Genomic DNA, 26,617 nt, shown 5'->3' with positions numbered 1-26,617 from the left:
CACTCATGTCCTTTCTGCTTTTCATAGGATGGGCCGTTTTCCCTGTAACATGCTAGCATTTAGCTCATCGATGCTCGCGACAATCGCGACCGATTACGACCGTCGTGAAGCTGAACCTTCTTTTAGGTCTATGGCCGTAAAGTGGTTCGCTTGTGTCACGTGACATGAAAACTTTGAAAGGGTTTTTAGGAATAACAACACATATAGAAAATTACATTGGTCAGCTAATTGTCAAGTCAAGTTATCCTGCATCGCATGCATTAATGCAATTTCAGGAGAAAAAAATTATATAAAGACAAATGTGGTACTGGGGGGTTCAGCTCCATTGCCACCCATTCATTCATCACTTGCTCGCGATCGCCCTCTAGTTGCAGTACCATGCGGAAGTATTTCGCTAGTGGTCCTTCTCCCCTTATTAGACATTCTCTGGTTACACTGACAATAGTCAAGGTAGACAAGCGGCCGACCTACGTGAATAATGAAGCAACAGCGAACATTAACGCTAGTCAACGCTGAGACGTGATTGGTTTAGACCCTTGTCAGTCAAATGTCTGCCAATGGGAATAGATGTTTGATGCCAGTGTTGCGCTACTATGATGTCACTTAACCTGTCATGTTGCAGAGTGACTCCAGTCAGAGTGGTCTTAAAGTCAGGACATACAAAGGCCTCCATTCATAGCCATAACATGTTTATTGGAACAGTTAATAATACATCACAGCTTTAGGTCCAAACAGTCATTTAGAAGTAAGCTAGCCAAAGAGAACAAAGTGACAAAACCAGCATTTGATCTATATGAGGCAGTAAACATCATGGGATCAATAAAGTATCTATCTATCTCATCTGTGTAATATTACTGTGAGATGTGCCCCTGAGGGAGTATAGAGGGGAAACTGAAAACCTATAAACACAACTAAGTACATTTCTTTCTTGATTTCTTGAGGTCACCAAGTACTGTCACGGACATGCCCCCAGAGTGTAGCATTGTAGCTTACTGGCTGATTATTTTCGTTGTTTCTTTCATAATGACAGTACTCAGAGACCTTGAACATAATGGAGCTCTATGGGAAAACGTGCTGTGTTTCTCCTTTATTCAGTCAACTCAATGGGTGGCATTTGTGGTGAGGAAAGATTCTCAGGGGTCACAGCTGTAAGATTAGTGTGATAAATCTACCGCTTAAGACTTTGCACCTTTGCTTTGCAACTCTGTTTGGCCTTATAGAGGCTAGAAGCTGACACACTGAGGGACTCCCATCTGACGGATTCACATGGGGAAGAGCAGGTGACCAGAAAAGGTGGTGAGATGGTTGTCGTTATCGTACACCCAGGAGTTGGGCCAGAGCTTCACACACACCTCGTCCCCCTCCTCCAGAAGCAGAGACGTTCCATTGGACGCAGACACCCGGTCGCTTGGCTGCCGACTCCATGCTGTCACAACGTGCTCGCCGTTTCTATGGAGACAGACTCCAGTGCCGGTAGACCCGTGACCTTGACCCAAAGCGAAGACGGTGAACAGGTAGACACCCTTGAGTGGAGCTTTGAACACACCTGTGAAGAGAGAAACAGGTACACACCCCTGAGTGGAGCTTTGAACACACCTGTGAAGAGAGAAACAGGTAGACACCCCTGAGTGGAGCTTTGAACACACCTGTGAAGAGACCCTGCTGAAAAAAACCAGCCTGACCAGCTAAAGGTGGTTTGCTGGTTGACCAGCTTGTTAACCAGCTTATTTGACCACCCTTTGAAAGTTAACCAGCTAGACCAGCAAAACTCTCGCGAAAACACACCTTCAGCTGGTTTACCCAGTTTATGATGGTAATTCAGCTGGTTTTGATTGTCATACCACCTTAAGCTGGTCATTTTAGTTGGTGTTGCTGGTCTACATTGCTGGTTTTTACTGGCCACTCCAGCTTATGTTGGTTATTCTAGAAAACCAGCTTGACCATCTTTATCAAGCTTGACAGGCTGGTCACCAGCATGACCATCTTAAACCAGCTGTATCCCAAACGACAGGCTGGTCACACCAGCACTACCAGCTTCCTCAGATGGTCACGCCAGCATGTCTAGCTGGTGGCCTAACCAACTACACCAGCAAAGACCAGCAATAATAACTGTGTTTTGGGCAAAGACCAGCTAAAACCAGCTAAAACCAGCTACCAGCCTAAGCTGGTTTCTTGCTGTTTTTTTCAGCCGGGTCTTAAAAAGGTCTTAAAAGTCATTACATTTGTTGATCAAAAAGACTTTTTTCTTTGCAGCGATGTCAATGCGCCTGACACAGCAACGGGCCTGGCGCACGCGCTCAATCAATCAATCAATCAATCAATCAATCACTTCCGTCGCTCAGAATTACGTTGCAATTGTTTGTCGCAGTGCAAATGATGAAAGGGGCAAGTTGAAATCCTATTCAAGTGGTTCAACTGTTCAGATTGAGTCATATCCGATAGTGAGTGATATGATTTCATGCGGTTTTGTGCAGTTAAGACTACCCAAAATTCAAGCTAGATACAATCCAGATAAGCAAAAAATCTTTACTCTATTTTTAATCTTTATTTTTACTGACCGTGTGAACAAAGCCAGAGATGTTGCTGACACTTGTGTATTGTGCTGTTCTTTACCTTTGAATTTTTTTTTTGTTTTTTTTTTTAAAAACTCTATTTTTTATTTTTCCATTTAAGGAACATTTCAAAGATAAGAAAGTCCGTATCCTTACCAGACACTGAAAAATTAATCCACGCTTTTGTCACTTAAGGTTAGACTATTGTCATTCGCTATATTCCGGCTGCAATAATATCTGTCTAAAACATACAGCTTATACTAAACGCAGCTGCTCGCACATAGGCTGGGTGAACCCTGCCTGAACTTCCAGGGAATTTGAATTTCGCCCGGCAGCTCAGGCTGGAAACCAGCAGATCTATTTCCTCTGTTTAGTGCCAGAACCTTTGGCTCCAATCAGAAACAGCCATACTCTAGTCCGGGCACGGTATTGGCTGGTGACGTGATGATAACGAAACTTAAGCGACGCGAAGTGGAGTAGAAAGAAAGCGCAGCCTCCCCAGACAAATGTTCAATCTTAAAAGATTGAGCTTAGTGTGGTAAAAACCAGTCTAGCTCGCACACACACTAGGACCAACAAATATTAACATATTTCCCCCATCCTAGCATCTCTACACTGGTTACCTGTTAAAAGTCGCATTGACTTCAAAATTCTACTTCCAACATACAAAGCCATAAATGGCAGGGTTCCCGAATATATTAAAGATCTTCTAGTCCCATATAATCCACCTAGACCTTTACGATCATTAAATACTGGACTTGTTGTAATTCCAAGAATTTCAAAAACTACAGTAGGAAGTCTGGAATAGTCTTCCTCCCTCAATTCAATTAGCAGACACCCTCCCTATTTTTAAGTCTAGACTTAAACATACCTTTAGTGTTTCCCATCGTTAGTTATGGTGCAGTGTGGAACTTCAACCACCTCAGGGTCTTATTGGAACGGACTACCTCTGCTGCAGGCTTGTGTGACAGGTGCTCTAGTCATGCGTCCCATGGTGGCTACTGACCACACCTGTGCTGGTGCTGACTACCCTCCACCTATGCCTGACGTATGCTGCTATAGCATAGCGCTGTCATGGACTCTTCATGTGTCATGCCATACAACTCCTCTTCTCCCCTCTCCCACTTTATTTATCTTCCTTTTTCCCTGTACCTCACCTGTGAGGTAAACCATTACCAGTCATCAGCCAACTTTGTGTCTGGCCCTCATCACACCTGAAGTGCCATCCCTATGACTGCCCTAGCATCGCCTGCTGTGGTCCTCTTCCTGGCCCACACGTCCTAGCAACCCATTACTTTCCGAAAATTACTAATCCCTATGGGTAATTTATTCACTACACTGGACTATTTGAACTTTCTAATGCTGCAAATGACCTTACTGTACTGTAATTGACTCTAGGCAGATGGGTTGGGCCCTTGAGTCGTGGATCTGTCCGAGTTTTTCCTCGCCCCTGTTACTCATAGGCTTTCTTTGAATGTTTAACACTCTGTAAAGCGCCATGAGACATGTGTAATGCTTTGATGCTCAAAAAGTGAAATTAAATTGAAATTGAAATTGAATTAATTTCCAGATTTTCCTTTTGTTGTGCCACCCATGCTGGAATAGCTCTACTAGCCTACCTGTGTCAGGGTTGTAGGCCCCACCGATGTTGGTTATAACATGCTGATAGATGAGAGTGATTTCCTCCTCGTCAGGCCCCATGCTCCCAGCATCCCCCAGGTCTCGCAGGGAGGCAGAGAAAGACACCCTCCTCTCCACCTGCTCCTTCTTCAGCTCCTTCAGCATGGCAGCCTGTTCATCCTGCTTCTCCTTCAGCTCCCTAATGATGCCCCTCTGGTCCTCCACAGTCTTCTCACTGGCTCGCAGTCTGGCCTCCAAAGAGATTACAGTCTCCTCGAGAGCTGAGGATACACAGCAACCATTTACTCAATGTATAAGAATGTACTCGTTCTTCTATGCTGTGATCATAACATGACTCATCGTATAAGAATGTACTTGTTCTTCTATGCTGTGATCATTGACTCATTGTATAAGAATGTACTCGTTCCTCTATGCTGTGATCACAACATGCATTCCAACCCTGCACTATACATCATTTAGAGGGCATGAATATGATGTCCTGTCCCCAGCAATGCTTTGAACAAAAGACATAAAATACCAAATATTCATGGTCAGACGCTGCAAGGTGATACACCCCAAGGCTGCATGGTCTCACTCAAGTAGTTATGTGGCTCACCAAGTGACATCATGGTAGAATCGAGTGGTCAGCGTGTCAGAAATCCACAGAAATATGCTCCCTGGACAGAATGGAGAACACAGATAAGACAGGCACAGAGGAGCCAACATTATGTGCGAAACATACTGATTTGACGACACGTGCATTATTTGTGCCATGTCATGCTGCCTTGGCAGAATACCATAGAGACCAGAGCAGTCATCTGCTGCATGGATACCATAGAGACCAGAGCAGTCATTTGCTGCATGGATTTAGATGTTCAATAGTGCCAGATCATCTGCAGAGGGATTTCAGTCTGCAAGGGATACTGTCAGATATCAGATCTGAGTCTTCATATTATCAGATATAAGAGCTGATAAAAGTGTTGCCTTTTTTTTTAAATTCATTTCTGTATTTCTGTCAAGTCTAAACTTGACTCAAATATATGCAAGATCAAGGAAGGTTTCTGAATGGCAACCCTCAAAGTTCTTCACAACAGGTAATTCTAAACCATAATTTTCAAGAAAGTTAAAATGATGATGTATGCACAATACAGGAGGCGTCATTTCTAACTACCAGCACAGCAGAGAAGCAGGCCAGCAAGCCTGACAGCTAACTAGCCAGGTCCCTGAAGATGGAATGTGAATATGTAGAGACCTTCACACTACAAGCAGAAAGCCACATGAAAACACATGACTGTTTTATCTTTGTAGAAAGCCACATAAAAACACATGATTGTTTTATCAATGAATTCCTTTGGAGGTTGTAACTGCATATTCTCAAAGGAGGTTTATAGTTTGTTTACTCAGTATGTCCACAGAAGTGTTCAAAGGCATTCAAAAGCTGCAACTACACATTCAGAGGAGATTCATTAAGTTTGTGGCAACAGTTCTACATCCACTTCGTCTGTGTGTGTGTGTGTGTGTGTGTGTGCGCACATCTAGACTAAAACTAGAGAGGCTTAACAACAGTGGCGTCTAAAGGCTGGCTTACATTGCACGATTTTGGTCTGTTTTAACAGTCGGCGACTACATTTCCAAAATCGGGCGGAAATCTTGGGAGTTGTACTGAAATCGCAGCGCGCTCCCGTCATCTAAATCGTTTAGTGTAAGGTGCCAATCTTAGCGGTTTTAAGTCCGTCGGAGGCAGTCTTTTTCTAGTTTTGCCGTTACGACAATATCAAACATGTTTGATATTATCGGAAGTCTTTTCAGTCGTGGCTCATGCAAATAGTGACGTGAACATTAAAAACCAATAGTAACCTTGCGCGAACATGAAACAGGAAGGGGCAAAATAGGCGACAGCTGTAGCCTTTATGATTATTTGTTATTTCATTTCTTATAATTTATTAGTCGGTTGTTCTACGTGACAGAACAGCTCTATATCTGTTAGTGATGTCACACATCAAACAATGCTGCAGAAACGCGAAAAAATTACTTTGATATGAGTAGGCTATCATGTGATTTCCTGTGAATGATGACGTGTAGCCTATTGCACGATGGAAATAATTTGAAGGAATCTAGCAGCAGTCTTGTAAATAGTGACCCACAGTCTTTGCAAAATCCTAATCTGAGACTGGCCTGTGACTAGACTGTGACTAAAACCTCAATGAATTGTCTTTAGATGTGAGAGGGTCTGAGACTGTAGTTTTTCAAAAATCTTTTCCAAATCTTTGCAAAGTCTGGCAATGTAAGGTAGGCTTTAATATCCTGTTTGCCAATTTCATGCAGTACAACTCTGGTACACCACATTGCAGTGGAGCAGTAGAACTCACCTCTGGTGCAGTAGAACAGTGGAACCTACCTCTGGTGCAGTAGAACAGTGGAATCTACCTCTGTGAGTGTGTCTGTAGCCGGTGGATAGCAGAGCAGTGCATCAGCGTTCCAGAGGGAGGATGCTTTTGTACCGGACCATTAGTCAGCATCTTTCATCTCAGCCGGCATACCCCCACCGCCTCTCTCTCTCACTCACACACACACACACACACACACCCTTCCCATCTCAGCCGGCATACCCCCACCGCCTCTCTCACTCACATACACACACACACACACACACACACACACACACACACACACACACACACACTTCCCATCTCAGCCGGCATACCCCCACCGCCTCTCTCACTCTCTCTCTCACACACACACACACACACACACACACACCTCATCTCCAGCCAGGCCCAGTGGCAATGCTGCACTGCAGAGGAACATATGCTGACTATTGTCTTACCGCTAAAAATTAGTCATGAGTGTGTATAACTCTAACAGTTAGTCACAAGTGTGTATACCTCTAACAATTAGTCACGAGTGTGTATGGCATTTTTCCATCTGTGTATAGATGGCATTTTTATGTGTGTGTATGAATGACATTTTTATAAGTGTGTGTGTGTGTGTGTCTGTGTGTGTGACATTTTTATGTGTGTGTGTGTGTGTGTGTATGGATGGATGCCATTTTTTTGTGGGTTTAGTTTTAGGCGCTGTGCAAATCCGGCTTGATGCTGTCCGAGGTTGGAGAAACAATCCTGGGTGAAGTGGCTCAAACAAACTACCAAACTCGGATATAAGTTTTGTGGAACGCTTTTATAAATGAACGTCAACCATTGCCGCTGACAACTTGCTTCTTGGGGAAGTCTGTGTAAAGTCTTGGCTTGCCCAATACATCCTGGGACATTACCTGCAGAGTCTGGGTTAGGGTTAGGGGTATAGGGATAAAACCTAGTGACAGCACCCCCCTGCCATCTCCCTGCCATGTTTTCATTGGCCAATATCTCCGGCCTCGAAGGTACTAGAGACTCAAGACCAATTTTCCTAGATTCCCAAGGGCCAGACCTTTCATTTGAGACCTCCCACGACTTCCTGATAACCGGAAGTTGGTCAAAAACCGGAAATAAACTTTTAAAAGCCTGTATCTCGAGAACGGAAAGTCGTAGAAACAAAATTTCACCTCTGGTGTGTTCCTTGTGGTCTAATTATGTCTGACGGAGCACATCAGATTGAGTGTAGCACCTTCCGTTCAAGAGTTATAATCAAAAAACAATTTCCCATTGAAACGAATGGGAAAAAATGAAAAATCTGAATTTTCCCCTAAGTATAACCCTAGTGTGGATGCCAAAATCATCACCTGGAGAAAGTGTATAGGAGTACGTTTCAGACAATTTGGAGTCGATTGGGACCACTTTTTTTTTTTTTATTATTGTTTGAGTGGATAGATCTTTGAAAATTACTTACAATTGCACCCCTTCATTTCGCCACTAGGGTTAGGAAGTTAGGGTTTAAAATGTGGTTTGTTGTTTAAAAGGTTAATTAAAAGGTGCGCTGGCCTGCTGTTATTGCCACCCTTAACCCATTAAAAATAAGGAATTAAAAGTGTAACATTTATCTAAAAAGAATGTAAAAGTGTTTAAAAGTGAGGGCAGAGGGACACAGGTAAAAATGGAAGTCACAGGTGATAACCTTTATTTAGTTTAATTTTTCATTTAGACCTGTTGGGGAGAGTGTTTTTAGTTTTAAAATCCACAGTCTCTCTGCCCTCTTCCTTTGTAGGCAAGTCCAGCCTGGGTTCCCTTCCAGACCACAGACCCTCAGGTATGAGATGTCATGTGTTTGGAAGTGTGCGACAAGATAAGTGTTGAGTGCATTTTTGTGTATGTAGTGTAGATGTTGTTTCAAGCGTGTACGTAGGGTATGTCCAGTTTCCCCGATGTACATCATGTGACAGGAGGTGCAAGTGATGGCGTAAACTAGGTTGGGGGTGTCTAAATCCAGCGGGTTGGTGGGTGCAGAACAATGGGTATGGATATTTGTGATAAATAAGTGGGGAGTGAAATGAATGTTTTCCTTGGGGGGTGGGGGTTGAAGGTGACGGGTGAAAGTGGTGCGGATGAGGAGGTCCTTGAGGTTTTTATTGCGTCTGTATGCAGAGATGAGTGCGTGGTGTTGGAAGGTGGGGTGTGATGATTGATAGTCAGTATAATGTTGTTTCAGTGTGTGGTGTAGGTGTTGGATGCCGTGTGAGTAGGTGCTGATGAGGGGCAGGACATGGGAGGGGTTAAGGTTAGGGTTAGGGTTTGGGTTGGGGTCAGGGTGAGGGTTGGGACCAGAGTGAGGGTTGTGGTTAGGAATAGGGTTAGGGTTAAGGGTTAAGGGTTAAGGGTTAGGGTTGGGGTTGGGGTTGGGGTTAGGTTAGGGGAAAATGCTCCAGCTACTGAAAGTAGCCGGAATGCACTGGCACACAAATCTGAGGACAGCCTCGAAGTGGTCAGGTAAGTGTACCTTTTATTTCTCTCTAATATGTGATCTCTGTCACTCTCCTTTTGCAGGTGGCCGAAGGGGCAGATCTCCAAGCGGATCTCAGACAAAGGAGGTGAGTATCTGGGTTTATACTCTAATTCAGTAACCCAGGGAGAGGGTTAAGGTTAGGGAAAGGTATGGGTATGGGTTAAGGTAAGGGTTAAGGTTAGGGTAAGGGTTAGATGTTAATAACCCAAGGGTTGGGGTAAGGGTTAAGTTTAGGGTAAGGGTTAGATGAACTACAGTACAACCCTAGTCCTCAGACATCCCTTGATGCTGGTGACACCGGATATACGGTAAGTATATGTTATTTTATACTAAAGGTTAAAAATGGTTTCCCTGTGTGTATATTAAAATGTTTTTTTCTCTCTTTTATACAGGTGACCATCCTAGATCTCTCCTGCGTCTGCAATCCTGTATGTATCATATATGCAACCCTCTTGCAGGAGAAACCTATTCAGGCCACCTGTATATTCCTGTATGAATTCTCTCTATTTTTCTAAAGCTTATGGTTGAGACCATTCGGATAAATTGTATTCAATTTCTTGATCCAGTGTCTCTCCCTAGCTAGTCTCTGGCCTTCAGACCAATGCGACCCTGCTTCAAGACCCATGATAGACAAATTGTCACTACCATGCAGTCTGAAGTGTTCATAGAGGTGGGTTGCTTTCACAGTATTGTTAATTGAATAGATATGCTGTTTTAGCCTTTCCAATAGGCTATTTTTGGTTTGACCAATATATAACCTATTGCATGTCTTGCATTCAATACAATAAACCAGATTTGCTGTCCTCATCTCCAGACCATCAGAGACAGGTGAACCCAGGTGAGTAGCTCGATTCAAAATAAATTTAACTGTTTTAAAATGTTGACTGTATTTGTCTCTTTTAGATGCTCTGCCCAAAGAAGCATTGACCAAAACATCTTTGAGGTTTTTATTCCTCCGGAAAGCTGAAATAATTTTAAAATCTTGTAGCGGAACACATGAATCCTGCAACCTATGAAAATGAGCCTTCATCTTAGAGTTCAGAGCCTGGGAAGTGGGAGAGAAGACTGACACAAAAGGGACCAGATTTTTCTCTCTGACTGTGCCGTTCTCTCTTTTAGGGTTCAACTCATTTCCACAAAGTCGTTGGGTCTCGACTTTAATGTCCCTAAGGAAGGTTCTGCTGTATCCCCTCAATTTGAGGGCTCGGAACAGGGTCTTGGTCGCCGACTCGACGTCCTCAGGCGCAGTGCATATCCTGTTGAAGCGAATCAACTGGGACTTGACGATACCCCTAAAGGTATGGCGTGGATGGTAACTGGATTTATGCAACAACGCCTGAGTGTCGGTCGGCTTGCAGTAGACCCTGGTTCCAAGTGTCTTCTCCCCATTCCCATTTGCAATAAAATACACCTCCGTGTCCAAGAACTCTATTTTCTCCGGTTGCAGGTTGTATTTCACTGTAATGGAGGTATGATGCTGGTTGAGCACCTCAATGAACTCCAAAAACTCACCCTCAGTATGGCTCCAAAGGCCAAAAATATCATCCAGGTACCGTATATAAAAGGATGGTAATTGGTTGCATTTGGGGAAGACAGTTCGCTCCCAGTCCGCCATATAAATATTAGCGTAGGCGGGAGCAAACTTCTTCCCCATTGCCGTACCGTGTACCTGGAGGTAGATCTTTGAGTCAAACTCAAAGTCGTTTTTCGTCAGGCTGAGTTCAAGCAGCTCAAGGAGGGCCTCATCTGGTCTCGAGTGGTCAGGAAACCTCTGTAGGACATCTCTAACTGCCTTGAGACCCAACTGAGTTTCGATGTTTGTATACAGAGAATCAATATCCACAGAGAAGAGCATGGCATCAGGTTGTACAACCAGTTCTTTTATTTTTGAGATAAACTCGTAGGTGTCTTTAACGTAGCTCTCATGCTTCTGTGACAAGGGGTTAAGAAAGTGGTCTATAAAATCTGCTATTCTATAGGATTCACTGCCGCAATCGGAGATGATCGGTCTGCCAGGTGGAACTTGGTGAGGTACCGTCCACGTCGCTGGATCCTTATGGATCTTTGGTAGGAGATAGAACTTCCTAGGGCGTGGAGGGTCCTCTCCATACAGAAAATATTTCTGTTTGGCTGTGATCATCTTGTCTGCATACAGGCGATCCAAAATCTCTCGGATTCTCTTCTGGGATTCCAGCTGTAGAGAACCATTCAGAGGTAAGTAATGTTGTGTATTCTGTAATTGCCTGTATGCTTCCACCAGATATTGGCTTCTATCCATTATCACTATCTTAGATCCCTTGTCTGCGGGTTTAATTACAATATCCTGATTTGATGTTAGCTCTTTTAATGCCTCTCTTTCTGCTGTGGATATATTTTTCTCTCTCTCACTTTGAAAGCAAGCTCTCTCCAGTATGTGTCTATCTTTCCTGATGAGTGTTTTGATGGGTTCAGAAACTGATTCCCATTCAGGCTCCCAAGTTGATGGTTTTATAAACGGTTCCTGGTTAAAGTCTCCTAGGGTTAGGGTTAGGGTTAGGGGTAGGGGTAGGGGTAGGGTTAGGGGTAGGGTTAGGGGTAGGGTTAGGGGAAAATAATTTATGCCCGGCTGCTGCAAAGGTACCCCCAGCGGGCGAGCGGGTTGGGGTCAGGGTTAAGGTTAGGGTCAGGGTTAAGGTTAGGGTCAGGGTTAAGGTAAGGGTTAGGTAAGGTGTTCGCCTCGAGGAGCACCCCTAGGGTTAGGGGTTAGGGTTAGGGTTAGGGTTAGGGGTTAGGGTTAGGGTTAGGGTTAGGGTTAGGGTTAGGAAGTTAGGGTTAAAAATTTAGTTTGGTGTTTAAAAGGTTAATTAAAAGGTGCACTGGCCTGCTGTTATTGCCACCCTTATCCCATTAAAACCAAGGAAGGAAAAGTTGGAAATGTATCTAAAAATAGTGTAAAAGATGTTTAAAAGTGAGGGCAGAAAGGACACAGGTAAAAGTGGAAAACACAGGTGATAAGCTTTATTTTTTATTTAATTTAATTTTTCATTTAGACCTGTTGGGGAGAGTGTTTTTAGTTTTAAAATCCACAGTCTCTCTGCCCTCTTCCTTTGTAGGCAAGTCCAGCCTGGGTTCCCTTCCAGACCACAGACCCTCAGGTATGAGATGTCGTGTGTTTGGAAGTGTGCGACAAGGTAAGTGTTGAGTGCATTTTTGTGTATGTAGTGTAGATGTTGTTTCAAGCGTGTACGTAGGGTATGTCCAGTTTCCCCGATGTACATCATGTGACAGGAGGTGCAAGTGATGGCGTAAACTAGGTTGGGGGTGTCTAAATCCAGCGGGTTGGTGGGTGCAGAGCAATGGGTATGGATATTTGTGATAAATAAGTGGGGAGTGAAATGAATGTTTTCCTTGGGGGGTGGGGGTTGAAGGTGCCGGGTGAAAGTGGTGCGGATGAGGAGGTCCTTGAGGTTTTTATTGCGTCTGTATGCAGAGATGAGTGCGTGGTGTTGGAAGGTGGGGTGTGATGATTGATAGTCAGTATAATGTTGTTTCAGTGTGTGGTGTAAGTGTTGGATGCCGTGTGAGTAGGTGCTGATGAGGGGCAGGAGATGGGAGGGGTTAAGGTTAGGGTTAGGGTTTGGGTTGGGGTCAGGGTGAGGGTTGGGACCAGAGTGAGGGTTGTGTTTAGGAATAGGGTGAGGGTTAAGGTTAGGGCTAGTGTTTGGGTTGGGGTTGGGATTAGGGAGCAGGTTGGGATCAGGGTTAAGGTTAGGAGTAGGGTTAGGGTTAGGGTTAGGGTTAGGGTTAGGGTTAGGGTCAGGGTCAGGGTCAGGGTCAGGGTTAGGTTTTGGGCAAAGTACAACGGTCCTCCCCAATACAAGGTTTCCCAAGCAAGGTTAATAGAGGAACCGAGGAAAAATGCACGGGCCGGCGCATGTTAAACGTTGTCACCAGACTGTTTGAGTTATTCCCTTTTTAGGTACCTTTGTGAGTTTAAGAAGGAAGAAAAGGTTAGAGGGAGAGACCTAAACTTCAATGGGTGTAAAATTAGTACGAGGTTAAGTTTAGGACTAAGTTAAGGTGTAGGATCCGTTTTGAGTAGGCTGGGGTTACCATTTGGGGCCTGTATTTAGGCTAAGTTGTAGTAGCCAGGGCCTGGTAGAGTGTTATTGTCCGGAAGCGTAGGTTATGGTAACATCAGAGAACTTAAGGTCTGGCCAAGACCGTCTGACATAAAGTGTGAGTCAGATTAGTATGTTCCCCTCAGATCCGATAAGACACACCGGTGCTAGCAGAGAGACCCTCTTCGTGGCAGCCAAGCTGTCCACGGCAGCCAGTGAGACCAGACTCTGAGTGTGGATGGGTTGTCTGAAGCCTGGTTAGGCTTGACTAAGGTTAAGCTTTAGGTGAGAGAAACCAGCACAGTCTAGATCAGGAGAGCAAACCAGTGGCTGTAGAGAAAACCTCTTCGTGGCAGCCAAGCTGTCCACGGCATACCAGTGAGCTCAGATCCGACTCTGAGCTTGGGCGGGTTTCACGTGGGGTCCGGTTATGTCAAACTGGGGTCAAGTTAAGGGCCTAGGCTCCGGTTTATGTGTAATATTATCGTAACCGCTTAAGGTTGAGGAAACCTGGGGTTAAATTTGGGGCTTGAGTTTAGGTTTAGGGGTAGTATAGGAGGATAAAATAGGAGGTAACATCAGAGAACGTAGGTCCCGGTTACATCAGAGAAAGTAAGGCCTGGCGAAATCCGACTGGGGTTAAGTTTAGGGCCTAGGCTTAGGTGTAGGTGTAACATTATTGAAACCGCTTTGTGTTAGAGACAACTGAGGTTATGTTTAGGGCCTGGGTTTAGGATCAGGTGTACCATTGAGTTCCCAATGTGAGGATGTAGTCGAGAACGTAAGTTATGGCTACATCCGAGGGTGTGGGGTCTGAGTAGGGTCGACTAGGGTTAAGTTTTAGGGCCTAGGTTTTAGGTTCAGGTGTAATATTATTATTATTCAGACTGTTTTGTGTTAAAGACGACTGGGGTGATGTTTAGGGTTTGGGTTCAGGTTTTACGTGTAATATTAAGGTCCTGATATGAGGTTACATCAGAGAACATAGGTCTCGGTTGTATCAGAGAAGGTGAGGTCCGGCGAGATCCGACTGGGGTTAAGTTTAGGGCCTAGACATAGGTTCAGGTGTAACATTATTGAAGGCGCTTTGCATTAAGGACGACTGAGGTTATGTTTAGGGCCTGGGTTTAGGTTCAGGTGTGGCATTGAGGTCCTAACATGAGGATGAAATCGAGAAGGTAGGTTACAGTTACATCCAAGAGCGTGGGGTCAAATTAGGTCCGACTGGGGTTAAGTTTAGGGCCTAAGCTTAGGTTTAGGTGTACTCCTGTCGCAACCGCTTCATGTTAAGGGCAAATGGAGGTACGGCTGGGGTCTGAGTTTAGGGTTAGGTGTAGTATTGAGGCAGGGGGAGGTAGGGAGTAGGGTTAAGTTCAGGGTTAGTGTTGGAAAAACTGGTATGGAAAAGGGCAAAGGAGGAAGAGTGAGGAGAGGAGGAGCAAGCCTGTCTGGGCGAGACATCCCCTAAGCCTGTCTGGGCTTATTTCTCACACACCCCCTCCTCGCTCCCCACCCAGAGCTGAGTGACGAGGGGGGGTGTGTGTTGGATAAAATGGTATGTCAGAGGTGTAAAAATATTCCGTTCCGGTTAGGTCCGACTGGGGTTAAGTTTAGGGCCTAGGTTTAGGGTTAGTGTTGGAAAAACTGGTATGGAAAAGGGGCAAAGGAGGAAGAGTGAGGAGAGGAGGAGCAAGTCTGTCTGGGCGAGACATCCCCTAAGCCTGTCTGGGCTTATTTCTCACACACCCCCTCCTCGCTCCCCACCCAGAGCTGAGTGACGAGGGGGGGTGTGTGTTGGATAAAATGGTATGTCAGAGGTGTAAAAATATTCCGTTCCGGTTAGGTCCGACTGGGGTTAAGTTTAGGGCCTAGGTTTAGGTTCAGGTGTAGTATTATTGAATTCGCTTTGTATTAAGGTCGACTGAGGTTATGTTTAGGGCCTGAGTTAAGGTTCAGGTATAGTATTGGAAAGGATTTATTGGGGGAGGTCCGGTGTCTTGGGTACTTGTGGTAGTGTGTTTGGTGTGGTGGATTTTTCTAGGGTTAAGTTTAGGGTTAGGGTTAGGTTTAGGGCCTAGGTTGAGGTTCAGGTGCAGTATCACTGCGTCTGCTTTTGTATTGAGAACTTAGGTTATGTGTAGGGTCTAGGTAGTATCCTAGGTCCTAATGTGGAGTTCTAACATAGAAAATGGGTTATGGTTATGTTAGAGAACTTAAGTGTTGTTGAGAGTGCTTATTCGTAACCCAAGGTGTGGGTTTGTTATACAGAGCCCTATTTCCACAGAATCACAGGCGAGAGCCTTCCGAACTGTAGAAAGAAATTTAGGACACATCATCAGTAGTGTACCTCAGGATCACCGGGTGTTTCAGGCCTTTAATCACTAGACACCCTCCTCTGAGGCGGCTCCGCCATGGGTTGATCAAACCCTGGCGTGTGTCCCATGTCCAATTGAGCTAAACTAGTACTCCCAAGGGGAGTAAGAAGCATGAGCCTAGGTTTGAAGCACAGTTGAGAGTTTGGAGTTGAAAGGATGGTCAGCGCTCGCCGTTTTAATTATGTATCTGATCATTTTATTAAAGTCCAATGGTTTGTTATTGTTGTTGTTAGAGGGGCTGTTGTTATTAAGTAGAATTGGGGTTTTGTCTCGGGTTTGGAGTTTTGAGAGTTAAGATCGAGTCTAATTCCTGAGAAAAGCTAGTAGTTAAATAATTGAAGGGGAAAAGAGTGAAGGGTGGGTGTTTATGTACGGTCAAGGTCGTTGGGTGCGAGGTGAGGTACTCTTGGAGCTATCTTAACAGTTCAGAAATAATTGGTAAGAGAATTGGGCTAAGAAGGGTCTTAAGGAGGTAAGAGGGTCAGAAATTGTGCGAAAAGGGGGGCCGGGATGTGTATCTAGAAACCAACCACAGTTGCGGATGGTAGATTTTATCTGAAGTATAGTAGGCCTAAGGAATTCTAAAAAGGTAGGGATATTTTTCGGGGCCAATCGCGGTGGCAGGATTAAGGTTGAGAGGGCAATATCTAAAACGTCAGACTGCTAACTGAGTCTAACAGTAAGGATTTTAAGGGTTAAAAGTATTAGGTTGAGAGCTAAGGTTGTAAGACTAAGGATTGTTTTAAGACTAATGTCTAAGCCGAGACGATTGTTAAACATTGCAGTAGTGTTTTAGTCTTCGTGTAGTGTCAAATGTTTGTGGTGCGTGAGCGGCGCTAATCGCCAAATAGAAGATTCGGCTCCATTTAAGGTCTGTTTCGCCTCAGACCACCTTCCTGTAGTGCACAGTCCAAGGGACACAGGAGGCTGGTGACCTACCTATCCTAGACAAGACAGAGACTGGGCCCCGGCTAGGATCTGAAGGATCGGAAACGTCTTGGGGCAACCCGTCGACCCCCTAAGGGAGTCGTGGATACGGTGAGCGAGAGGGAAACGGAAGACAGAGCCAGCCACGTTAAAACGGTGCCTCCCCGTCGACCACAAGACCCTCAACACCATGCCCAAGTCAGCTGGATCTAGGCAGACCCAGGGGACGGAGACAAGTGTCCCTATCCCCCTGCCGACTTACGCCATCACCGCACAGGGACCTCTGTTGCCACCAAAAGCCAGTGGTTTACCAGTCCCCGGGTAAGGCGTTACCTAAGATAAGGGGGCCTACTCAGGACAAGCCCGAGCGAAGTCATGAGAGCGCCCAGTGGACGGAGCCAGCCGCGATGAATCGCTGCCTCCCCGACCAACAAGGACCCCACAACCCTGCCCAAACCGATGAGAGGACCCGGGACGGTTTACAGAGCCCGGAAGACCACCGATAGACCCCTCAGGGAAAACGGAGGGGCGGCACTCAGACGTCTCTATGGGTCCCCTACCAGTTTCCCTGCATCTGGGGCCTACTCCATCTCGCCCCCGGGAGGGGGGAGGTCAGAGTGAGGACAACAAGATCGACAGCGAACGGAGGTGACCACGGGAGTCCCGTGGTACCAACGCCCATACTGAAGACCCAGTGGCCTTGCCCAAGGAGGCCGGGACGAGACCGGAGAAGTCGTGGAAACCCAGGTCCTCCCGAAACTCCACTTAAGGAGCCCGGGGTGACGCAGGAGAGACCACCACCCCCGAGAAACGTCCCGCCGACTTACGGGGCCTACTCCGTCAACCTCTCGTGGGAGGGAGAGCGGAGCGAGACCGAGGGAACAAGTAGCGAACGGAAGTAGACGACCGGGACGAGCCCTCGTCGCCACCCCGTAGGCCACAGGACCCAGCGGTCTTGCCCAAGAAGGTAGGAGGAAAACGGAAGAGTCGTGGAAACCCAGGTCCTCCCAGATACTCCACTTAAGGAGCCCGGGGTGACGCAGGAGAGACCACCGACCCTCCGTAGAATCCCCCCGCCTACTTCGTTAGGGGCCTACTCCGTCCATCTCCCGAAGGACAGAGCGAGATCGAGGAGATCAGCGGCGGCGGAGGAAACGAGGGGGTCCAAACCCCAACGCCCCTACCGACGACCAGAAGACCCCAAGACCGTGCCCAAACCAAGGAGCAGTCCCGGGGGGTGCGGCTGTGGGCCGCACTCCCCCAAGGACCCCCCTCGGCTTAAACGCCTAAGCTAGCTATCACCCCCAGCAATAGCGGGTAGCGTAGCGCCAGTATAGGCGTCACCTCTTCGATGGCGTACCGCCTTCAGCACACACTGACCACGCTCCCAGCCTTCTACTACCGCTGGCTCCTATGCTATGAGCTAAAACCTGAGAGGTTTTTGTGCAGGGGTTAGAGATTAACAGGGCAACGAAACCTGGTTTGAAACACTCCCCATGTAGGAAGAGATCTCACCTGAGAATTCGTCTCCAAACTCCAACACTAATCTGTTAAAACTCACCTATACTAGACCGATTGTGGTAGGAATCACGAAAACGGTTATTTTTTGAAATAATTCAAAAAAATCCCAAACCTATCCAGTTTTATAGAGGGGATCGAGACCTTTAAAACGTAACAATCCGTGAGTCTCTAGCATCTACGGTCGCGGAGATATAAACGATTTTGTGTTGAAACCGGTTACTTTCACTTTTAAAGCTCAATTCTGATTCGTTGAGTACATAATTGCTTATATCTCGAGAACTGTAATAGGTATCGCTCTCAAATTTGGTGTCAATAATCTAGTCAAGGTCTAGGACGTGTGTGATGTATCAATTAATTTGAGGGTGCCCCCTAGTGGTGGCTTCCTATTATTATGATTCGTTGAGCACATAAATGCCTATATCTCGAGAACCGTGGTAAGTATCGCTCTCAAATTTGGTATCGATAATCTGGTCAGAGACTAGAACGTATGTGATGTATCAATTAGTATGAGGGAGCCCCCTGGCTTCGGTTTTCCATGAGTGCGTCGTTTTAATATTAAAAAAGACGTGTTGGACTCTATTTCGGGAATCGTGGTAGGTATTGAGGTTTGGTTGGATCCGACGGGTTAAGTTTAGGGTCTAGGTAGAGGTTCAGGCGTAAAATTATTGAAATCGCTCTGTGTTACGGGCGACTAAGGTTATGTCTATGGCCTGAGTTTTGGGTTTAGGTGTAGTAGTGAGGTCCTAATACGAGGATGCAATCGAGAATGTAGGTTATGGTTACATCCAAGAGCGTGGGGTCAAATTAGGTTCGACTGGGGTTAAGTTCAGGGCCTAGGCCTAGGTTTAGGTGTAATCTTGTCGTAACCGCTTCATGTTAAGGGCAAATGGGGTTACGTTTAGGGCCTGAGTTTAGGTTTAGGTGTAGTATTGAGGCAGGGGGAGGTAGGGAGTAGGGTTAAGTTAAGGGTTAGTGTTGGAAAAATTGTATGGAAAAAGGGCAAAAGGAGGAAGAGTGAGGAGAGAGGGAGCAAGCCTGTCTGGGTGAGACATCCCCTAAGCCTGTCTGGGCTTATTTCTCACACACCCCCTTCCTCGACCCCCACACAGAGCTGAGTGACGAGGGGGGGCGTGTGTTTGATAAAATGGTATGTCAGAGGTGTAGAATTATTGAGATCACTTTGTGTTAAGGGCGACTAAGGTTATGCTTAGGGCCTGAATTTAGGTTTAAGCATAGTATTGAGGTCCTGATATGAGGTTACATACCGAGAACGTAGGTCATGGTTATATTAGAGAACGTGAGATTCGGTTAGGTCCGACTGGGGTTAAGTTTAGGGTCTAGGTTTAGGTCCTGGTGCAACATTTAGTGAAACTGCCTTGTGTTGAGGGCGACTGAGGTAATGTATAGGGCCTGAGTGTAGGTTTTAGGTAGGGTTAGGCTTTGGAGGAGTAGTCATCGTGCTGGGGGAACCCAATGAAGTTCCCCTTAGGTGGGATGAAAAAAGAGAAAGAAGTAAAGGGAGGACAGGTAAAGGGGGGGTGAGTGGCCGGGGTCTGGCAAGACATCCCCCGATGCCAAGAGTGGCATCAAAGATAAGGGTACAACCTGAAAGACTCCGATCCCCAACAGATCCCATATAGGGGAGCAGAGCATCAGGAAGTGGGAGAGGGAATTCTATGCGCCTTTCTGTGACAAGCTTGGTCCGATGGCTCTGGCGGGTTAGGTTTTGGGCAAAGTACAACGGTCCTCCCCAATACAAGGTTTCCCAAGCAAGGTTAATAGAGGAACCGAGGAAAAATGCACGGGCCGGCGCATGTTAAACGTTGTCACCAGACTGTTTGAGTTATTCCCTTTTTAGGTACCTTTGTGAGTTTAAGAAGGAAGAAAAGGTTAGAGGGAGAGACCTAAACTTCAATGGGTGTAAAATTAGTACGAGGTTAAGTTTAGGACTAAGTTAAGGTGTAGGATCCGTTTTGAGTAGGCTGGGGTTACCATTTGGGGCCTGTATTTAGGCTAAGTTGTAGTAGCCAGGGCCTGGTAGAGTGTTATTGTCCGGAAGCGTAGGTTATGGTAACATCAGAGAACTTAAGGTCTGGCCAAGACCGTCTGACATAAAGTGTGAGTCAGATTAGTATGTTCCCCTCAGATCCGATAAGACACACCGGTGCTAGCAGAGAGACCCTCTTCGTGGCAGCCAAGCTGTCCACGGCAGCCAGTGAGACCAGACTCTGAGTGTGGATGGGTTGTCTGAAGCCTGGTTAGGCTTGACTAAGGTTAAGCTTTAGGTGAGAGAAACCAGCACAGTCTAGATCAGGAGAGCAAACCAGTGGCTGTAGAGAAAACCTCTTCGTGGCAGCCAAGCTGTCCACGGCATACCAGTGAGCTCAGATCCGACTCTGAGCTTGGGCGGGTTTCACGTGGGGTCCGGTTATGTCAAACTGGGGTCAAGTTAAGGGCCTAGGCTCCGGTTTATGTGTAATATTATCGTAACCGCTTAAGGTTGAGGAAACCTGGGGTTAAATTTGGGGCTTGAGTTTAGGTTTAGGGGTAGTATAGGAGGATAAAATAGGAGGTAACATCAGAGAACGTAGGTCCCGGTTACATCAGAGAAAGTAAGGCCTGGCGAAATCCGACTGGGGTTAAGTTTAGGGCCTAGGCTTAGGTGTAGGTGTAACATTATTGAAACCGCTTTGTGTTAGAGACAACTGAGGTTATGTTTAGGGCCTGGGTTTAGGATCAGGTGTACCATTGAGTTCCCAATGTGAGGATGTAGTCGAGAACGTAAGTTATGGCTACATCCGAGGGTGTGGGGTCTGAGTAGGGTCGACTAGGGTTAAGTTTTAGGGCCTAGGTTTTAGGTTCAGGTGTAATATTATTATTATTCAGACTGTTTTGTGTTAAAGACGACTGGGGTGATGTTTAGGGTTTGGGTTCAGGTTTTACGTGTAATATTAAGGTCCTGATATGAGGTTACATCAGAGAACATAGGTCTCGGTTGTATCAGAGAAGGTGAGGTCCGGCGAGATCCGACTGGGGTTAAGTTTAGGGCCTAGACATAGGTTCAGGTGTAACATTATTGAAGGCGCTTTGCATTAAGGACGACTGAGGTTATGTTTAGGGCCTGGGTTTAGGTTCAGGTGTGGCATTGAGGTCCTAACATGAGGATGAAATCGAGAAGGTAGGTTACAGTTACATCCAAGAGCGTGGGGTCAAATTAGGTCCGACTGGGGTTAAGTTTAGGGCCTAAGCTTAGGTTTAGGTGTACTCCTGTCGCAACCGCTTCATGTTAAGGGCAAATGGAGGTACGGCTGGGGTCTGAGTTTAGGGTTAGGTGTAGTATTGAGGCAGGGGGAGGTAGGGAGTAGGGTTAAGTTCAGGGTTAGTGTTGGAAAAACTGGTATGGAAAAGGGCAAAGGAGGAAGAGTGAGGAGAGGAGGAGCAAGCCTGTCTGGGCGAGACATCCCCTAAGCCTGTCTGGGCTTATTTCTCACACACCCCCTCCTCGCTCCCCACCCAGAGCTGAGTGACGAGGGGGGGTGTGTGTTGGATAAAATGGTATGTCAGAGGTGTAAAAATATTCCGTTCCGGTTAGGTCCGACTGGGGTTAAGTTTAGGGCCTAGGTTTAGGGTTAGTGTTGGAAAAACTGGTATGGAAAAGGGGCAAAGGAGGAAGAGTGAGGAGAGGAGGAGCAAGTCTGTCTGGGCGAGACATCCCCTAAGCCTGTCTGGGCTTATTTCTCACACACCCCCTCCTCGCTCCCCACCCAGAGCTGAGTGACGAGGGGGGGTGTGTGTTGGATAAAATGGTATGTCAGAGGTGTAAAAATATTCCGTTCCGGTTAGGTCCGACTGGGGTTAAGTTTAGGGCCTAGGTTTAGGTTCAGGTGTAGTATTATTGAATTCGCTTTGTATTAAGGTCGACTGAGGTTATGTTTAGGGCCTGAGTTAAGGTTCAGGTATAGTATTGGAAAGGATTTATTGGGGGAGGTCCGGTGTCTTGGGTACTTGTGGTAGTGTGTTTGGTGTGGTGGATTTTTCTAGGGTTAAGTTTAGGGTTAGGGTTAGGTTTAGGGCCTAGGTTGAGGTTCAGGTGCAGTATCACTGCGTCTGCTTTTGTATTGAGAACTTAGGTTATGTGTAGGGTCTAGGTAGTATCCTAGGTCCTAATGTGGAGTTCTAACATAGAAAATGGGTTATGGTTATGTTAGAGAACTTAAGTGTTGTTGAGAGTGCTTATTCGTAACCCAAGGTGTGGGTTTGTTATACAGAGCCCTATTTCCACAGAATCACAGGCGAGAGCCTTCCGAACTGTAGAAAGAAATTTAGGACACATCATCAGTAGTGTACCTCAGGATCACCGGGTGTTTCAGGCCTTTAATCACTAGACACCCTCCTCTGAGGCGGCTCCGCCATGGGTTGATCAAACCCTGGCGTGTGTCCCATGTCCAATTGAGCTAAACTAGTACTCCCAAGGGGAGTAAGAAGCATGAGCCTAGGTTTGAAGCACAGTTGAGAGTTTGGAGTTGAAAGGATGGTCAGCGCTCGCCGTTTTAATTATGTATCTGATCATTTTATTAAAGTCCAATGGTTTGTTATTGTTGTTGTTAGAGGGGCTGTTGTTATTAAGTAGAATTGGGGTTTTGTCTCGGGTTTGGAGTTTTGAGAGTTAAGATCGAGTCTAATTCCTGAGAAAAGCTAGTAGTTAAATAATTGAAGGGGAAAAGAGTGAAGGGTGGGTGTTTATGTACGGTCAAGGTCGTTGGGTGCGAGGTGAGGTACTCTTGGAGCTATCTTAACAGTTCAGAAATAATTGGTAAGAGAATTGGGCTAAGAAGGGTCTTAAGGAGGTAAGAGGGTCAGAAATTGTGCGAAAAGGGGGGCCGGGATGTGTATCTAGAAACCAACCACAGTTGCGGATGGTAGATTTTATCTGAAGTATAGTAGGCCTAAGGAATTCTAAAAAGGTAGGGATATTTTTCGGGGCCAATCGCGGTGGCAGGATTAAGGTTGAGAGGGCAATATCTAAAACGTCAGACTGCTAACTGAGTCTAACAGTAAGGATTTTAAGGGTTAAAAGTATTAGGTTGAGAGCTAAGGTTGTAAGACTAAGGATTGTTTTAAGACTAATGTCTAAGCCGAGACGATTGTTAAACATTGCAGTAGTGTTTTAGTCTTCGTGTAGTGTCAAATGTTTGTGGTGCGTGAGCGGCGCTAATCGCCAAATAGAAGATTCGGCTCCATTTAAGGTCTGTTTCGCCTCAGACCACCTTCCTGTAGTGCACAGTCCAAGGGACACAGGAGGCTGGTGACCTACCTATCCTAGACAAGACAGAGACTGGGCCCCGGCTAGGATCTGAAGGATCGGAAACGTCTTGGGGCAACCCGTCGACCCCCTAAGGGAGTCGTGGATACGGTGAGCGAGAGGGAAACGGAAGACAGAGCCAGCCACGTTAAAACGGTGCCTCCCCGTCGACCACAAGACCCTCAACACCATGCCCAAGTCAGCTGGATCTAGGCAGACCCAGGGGACGGAGACAAGTGTCCCTATCCCCCTGCCGACTTACGCCATCACCGCACAGGGACCTCTGTTGCCACCAAAAGCCAGTGGTTTACCAGTCCCCGGGTAAGGCGTTACCTAAGATAAGGGGGCCTACTCAGGACAAGCCCGAGCGAAGTCATGAGAGCGCCCAGTGGACGGAGCCAGCCGCGATGAATCGCTGCCTCCCCGACCAACAAGGACCCCACAACCCTGCCCAAACCGATGAGAGGACCCGGGACGGTTTACAGAGCCCGGAAGACCACCGATAGACCCCTCAGGGAAAACGGAGGGGCGGCACTCAGACGTCTCTATGGGTCCCCTACCAGTTTCCCTGCATCTGGGGCCTACTCCATCTCGCCCCCGGGAGGGGGGAGGTCAGAGTGAGGACAACAAGATCGACAGCGAACGGAGGTGACCACGGGAGTCCCGTGGTACCAACGCCCATACTGAAGACCCAGTGGCCTTGCCCAAGGAGGCCGGGACGAGACCGGAGAAGTCGTGGAAACCCAGGTCCTCCCGAAACTCCACTTAAGGAGCCCGGGGTGACGCAGGAGAGACCACCACCCCCGAGAAACGTCCCGCCGACTTACGGGGCCTACTCCGTCAACCTCTCGTGGGAGGGAGAGCGGAGCGAGACCGAGGGAACAAGTAGCGAACGGAAGTAGACGACCGGGACGAGCCCTCGTCGCCACCCCGTAGGCCACAGGACCCAGCGGTCTTGCCCAAGAAGGTAGGAGGAAAACGGAAGAGTCGTGGAAACCCAGGTCCTCCCAGATACTCCACTTAAGGAGCCCGGGGTGACGCAGGAGAGACCACCGACCCTCCGTAGAATCCCCCCGCCTACTTCGTTAGGGGCCTACTCCGTCCATCTCCCGAAGGACAGAGCGAGATCGAGGAGATCAGCGGCGGCGGAGGAAACGAGGGGGTCCAAACCCCAACGCCCCTACCGACGACCAGAAGACCCCAAGACCGTGCCCAAACCAAGGAGCAGTCCCGGGGGGTGCGGCTGTGGGCCGCACTCCCCCAAGGACCCCCCTCGGCTTAAACGCCTAAGCTAGCTATCACCCCCAGCAATAGCGGGTAGCGTAGCGCCAGTATAGGCGTCACCTCTTCGATGGCGTACCGCCTTCAGCACACACTGACCACGCTCCCAGCCTTCTACTACCGCTGGCTCCTATGCTATGAGCTAAAACCTGAGAGGTTTTTGTGCAGGGGTTAGAGATTAACAGGGCAACGAAACCTGGTTTGAAACACTCCCCATGTAGGAAGAGATCTCACCTGAGAATTCGTCTCCAAACTCCAACACTAATCTGTTAAAACTCACCTATACTAGACCGATTGTGGTAGGAATCACGAAAACGGTTATTTTTTGAAATAATTCAAAAAAATCCCAAACCTATCCAGTTTTATAGAGGGGATCGAGACCTTTAAAACGTAACAATCCGTGAGTCTCTAGCATCTACGGTCGCGGAGATATAAACGATTTTGTGTTGAAACCGGTTACTTTCACTTTTAAAGCTCAATTCTGATTCGTTGAGTACATAATTGCTTATATCTCGAGAACTGTAATAGGTATCGCTCTCAAATTTGGTGTCAATAATCTAGTCAAGGTCTAGGACGTGTGTGATGTATCAATTAATTTGAGGGTGCCCCCTAGTGGTGGCTTCCTATTATTATGATTCGTTGAGCACATAAATGCCTATATCTCGAGAACCGTGGTAAGTATCGCTCTCAAATTTGGTATCGATAATCTGGTCAGAGACTAGAACGTATGTGATGTATCAATTAGTATGAGGGAGCCCCCTGGCTTCGGTTTTCCATGAGTGCGTCGTTTTAATATTAAAAAAGACGTGTTGGACTCTATTTCGGGAATCGTGGTAGGTATTGAGGTTTGGTTGGATCCGACGGGTTAAGTTTAGGGTCTAGGTAGAGGTTCAGGCGTAAAATTATTGAAATCGCTCTGTGTTACGGGCGACTAAGGTTATGTCTATGGCCTGAGTTTTGGGTTTAGGTGTAGTAGTGAGGTCCTAATACGAGGATGCAATCGAGAATGTAGGTTATGGTTACATCCAAGAGCGTGGGGTCAAATTAGGTTCGACTGGGGTTAAGTTCAGGGCCTAGGCCTAGGTTTAGGTGTAATCTTGTCGTAACCGCTTCATGTTAAGGGCAAATGGGGTTACGTTTAGGGCCTGAGTTTAGGTTTAGGTGTAGTATTGAGGCAGGGGGAGGTAGGGAGTAGGGTTAAGTTAAGGGTTAGTGTTGGAAAAATTGTATGGAAAAAGGGCAAAAGGAGGAAGAGTGAGGAGAGAGGGAGCAAGCCTGTCTGGGTGAGACATCCCCTAAGCCTGTCTGGGCTTATTTCTCACACACCCCCTTCCTCGACCCCCACACAGAGCTGAGTGACGAGGGGGGGCGTGTGTTTGATAAAATGGTATGTCAGAGGTGTAGAATTATTGAGATCACTTTGTGTTAAGGGCGACTAAGGTTATGCTTAGGGCCTGAATTTAGGTTTAAGCATAGTATTGAGGTCCTGATATGAGGTTACATACCGAGAACGTAGGTCATGGTTATATTAGAGAACGTGAGATTCGGTTAGGTCCGACTGGGGTTAAGTTTAGGGTCTAGGTTTAGGTCCTGGTGCAACATTTAGTGAAACTGCCTTGTGTTGAGGGCGACTGAGGTAATGTATAGGGCCTGAGTGTAGGTTTTAGGTAGGGTTAGGCTTTGGAGGAGTAGTCATCGTGCTGGGGGAACCCAATGAAGTTCCCCTTAGGTGGGATGAAAAAAGAGAAAGAAGTAAAGGGAGGACAGGTAAAGGGGGGGTGAGTGGCCGGGGTCTGGCAAGACATCCCCCGATGCCAAGAGTGGCATCAAAGATAAGGGTACAACCTGAAAGACTCCGATCCCCAACAGATCCCATATAGGGGAGCAGAGCATCAGGAAGTGGGAGAGGGAATTCTATGCGCCTTTCTGTGACAAGCTTGGTCCGATGGCTCTGGCGGGTTACGTTTTGGGCAAAGTACAACGGTCCTCCCCAATACAAGGTTTCCCAAGCAAGGTTAATAGAGGAACCGAGGAAAAATGCACGGGCCGGCGCATGTTAAACGT

At 46.8% G+C, this 26,617-nt stretch overlaps 1 protein-coding gene across 2 annotated transcripts; it reads right to left on the bottom strand.

Annotated features, from left to right (window-relative positions):
• Nucleotides 1–672: 672 nt before the first annotated feature.
• LOC134063789 (complement C1q-like protein 2) lies at nucleotides 673–6,717 on the bottom strand. 2 transcript variants are annotated; one of them, XM_062519497.1, is made up of 4 exons: nucleotides 6,571–6,717; nucleotides 4,789–4,849; nucleotides 4,172–4,453; nucleotides 673–1,546 (listed from the first exon to the last, which is right to left on the bottom strand). In XM_062519497.1, exons 2-4 carry the CDS (start codon nucleotides 4,799–4,801, stop codon nucleotides 1,263–1,265), a joined length of 579 nt encoding a protein of 192 aa, XP_062375481.1. In that variant the 5' UTR covers nucleotides 4,802–4,849; nucleotides 6,571–6,717; the 3' UTR covers nucleotides 673–1,262. The 2 variants fall into 2 exon arrangements, with proteins under 2 accessions (XP_062375481.1, XP_062375482.1); XM_062519498.1 differs by lacking the exon at nucleotides 6,571–6,717 and adding an exon at nucleotides 6,542–6,564.
• Nucleotides 6,718–26,617: the final 19,900 nt, after the last annotated feature.

This window comes from Sardina pilchardus, chromosome 18, assembly GCF_963854185.1.
Source record: "Sardina pilchardus chromosome 18, fSarPil1.1, whole genome shotgun sequence".
Lineage (NCBI taxonomy): Eukaryota > Metazoa > Chordata > Actinopteri > Clupeiformes > Clupeidae > Sardina > Sardina pilchardus.
The sequence above is the reverse complement of the archived record's forward strand: the minus strand, read 5'-3'. Positions and strand labels throughout refer to the sequence as shown.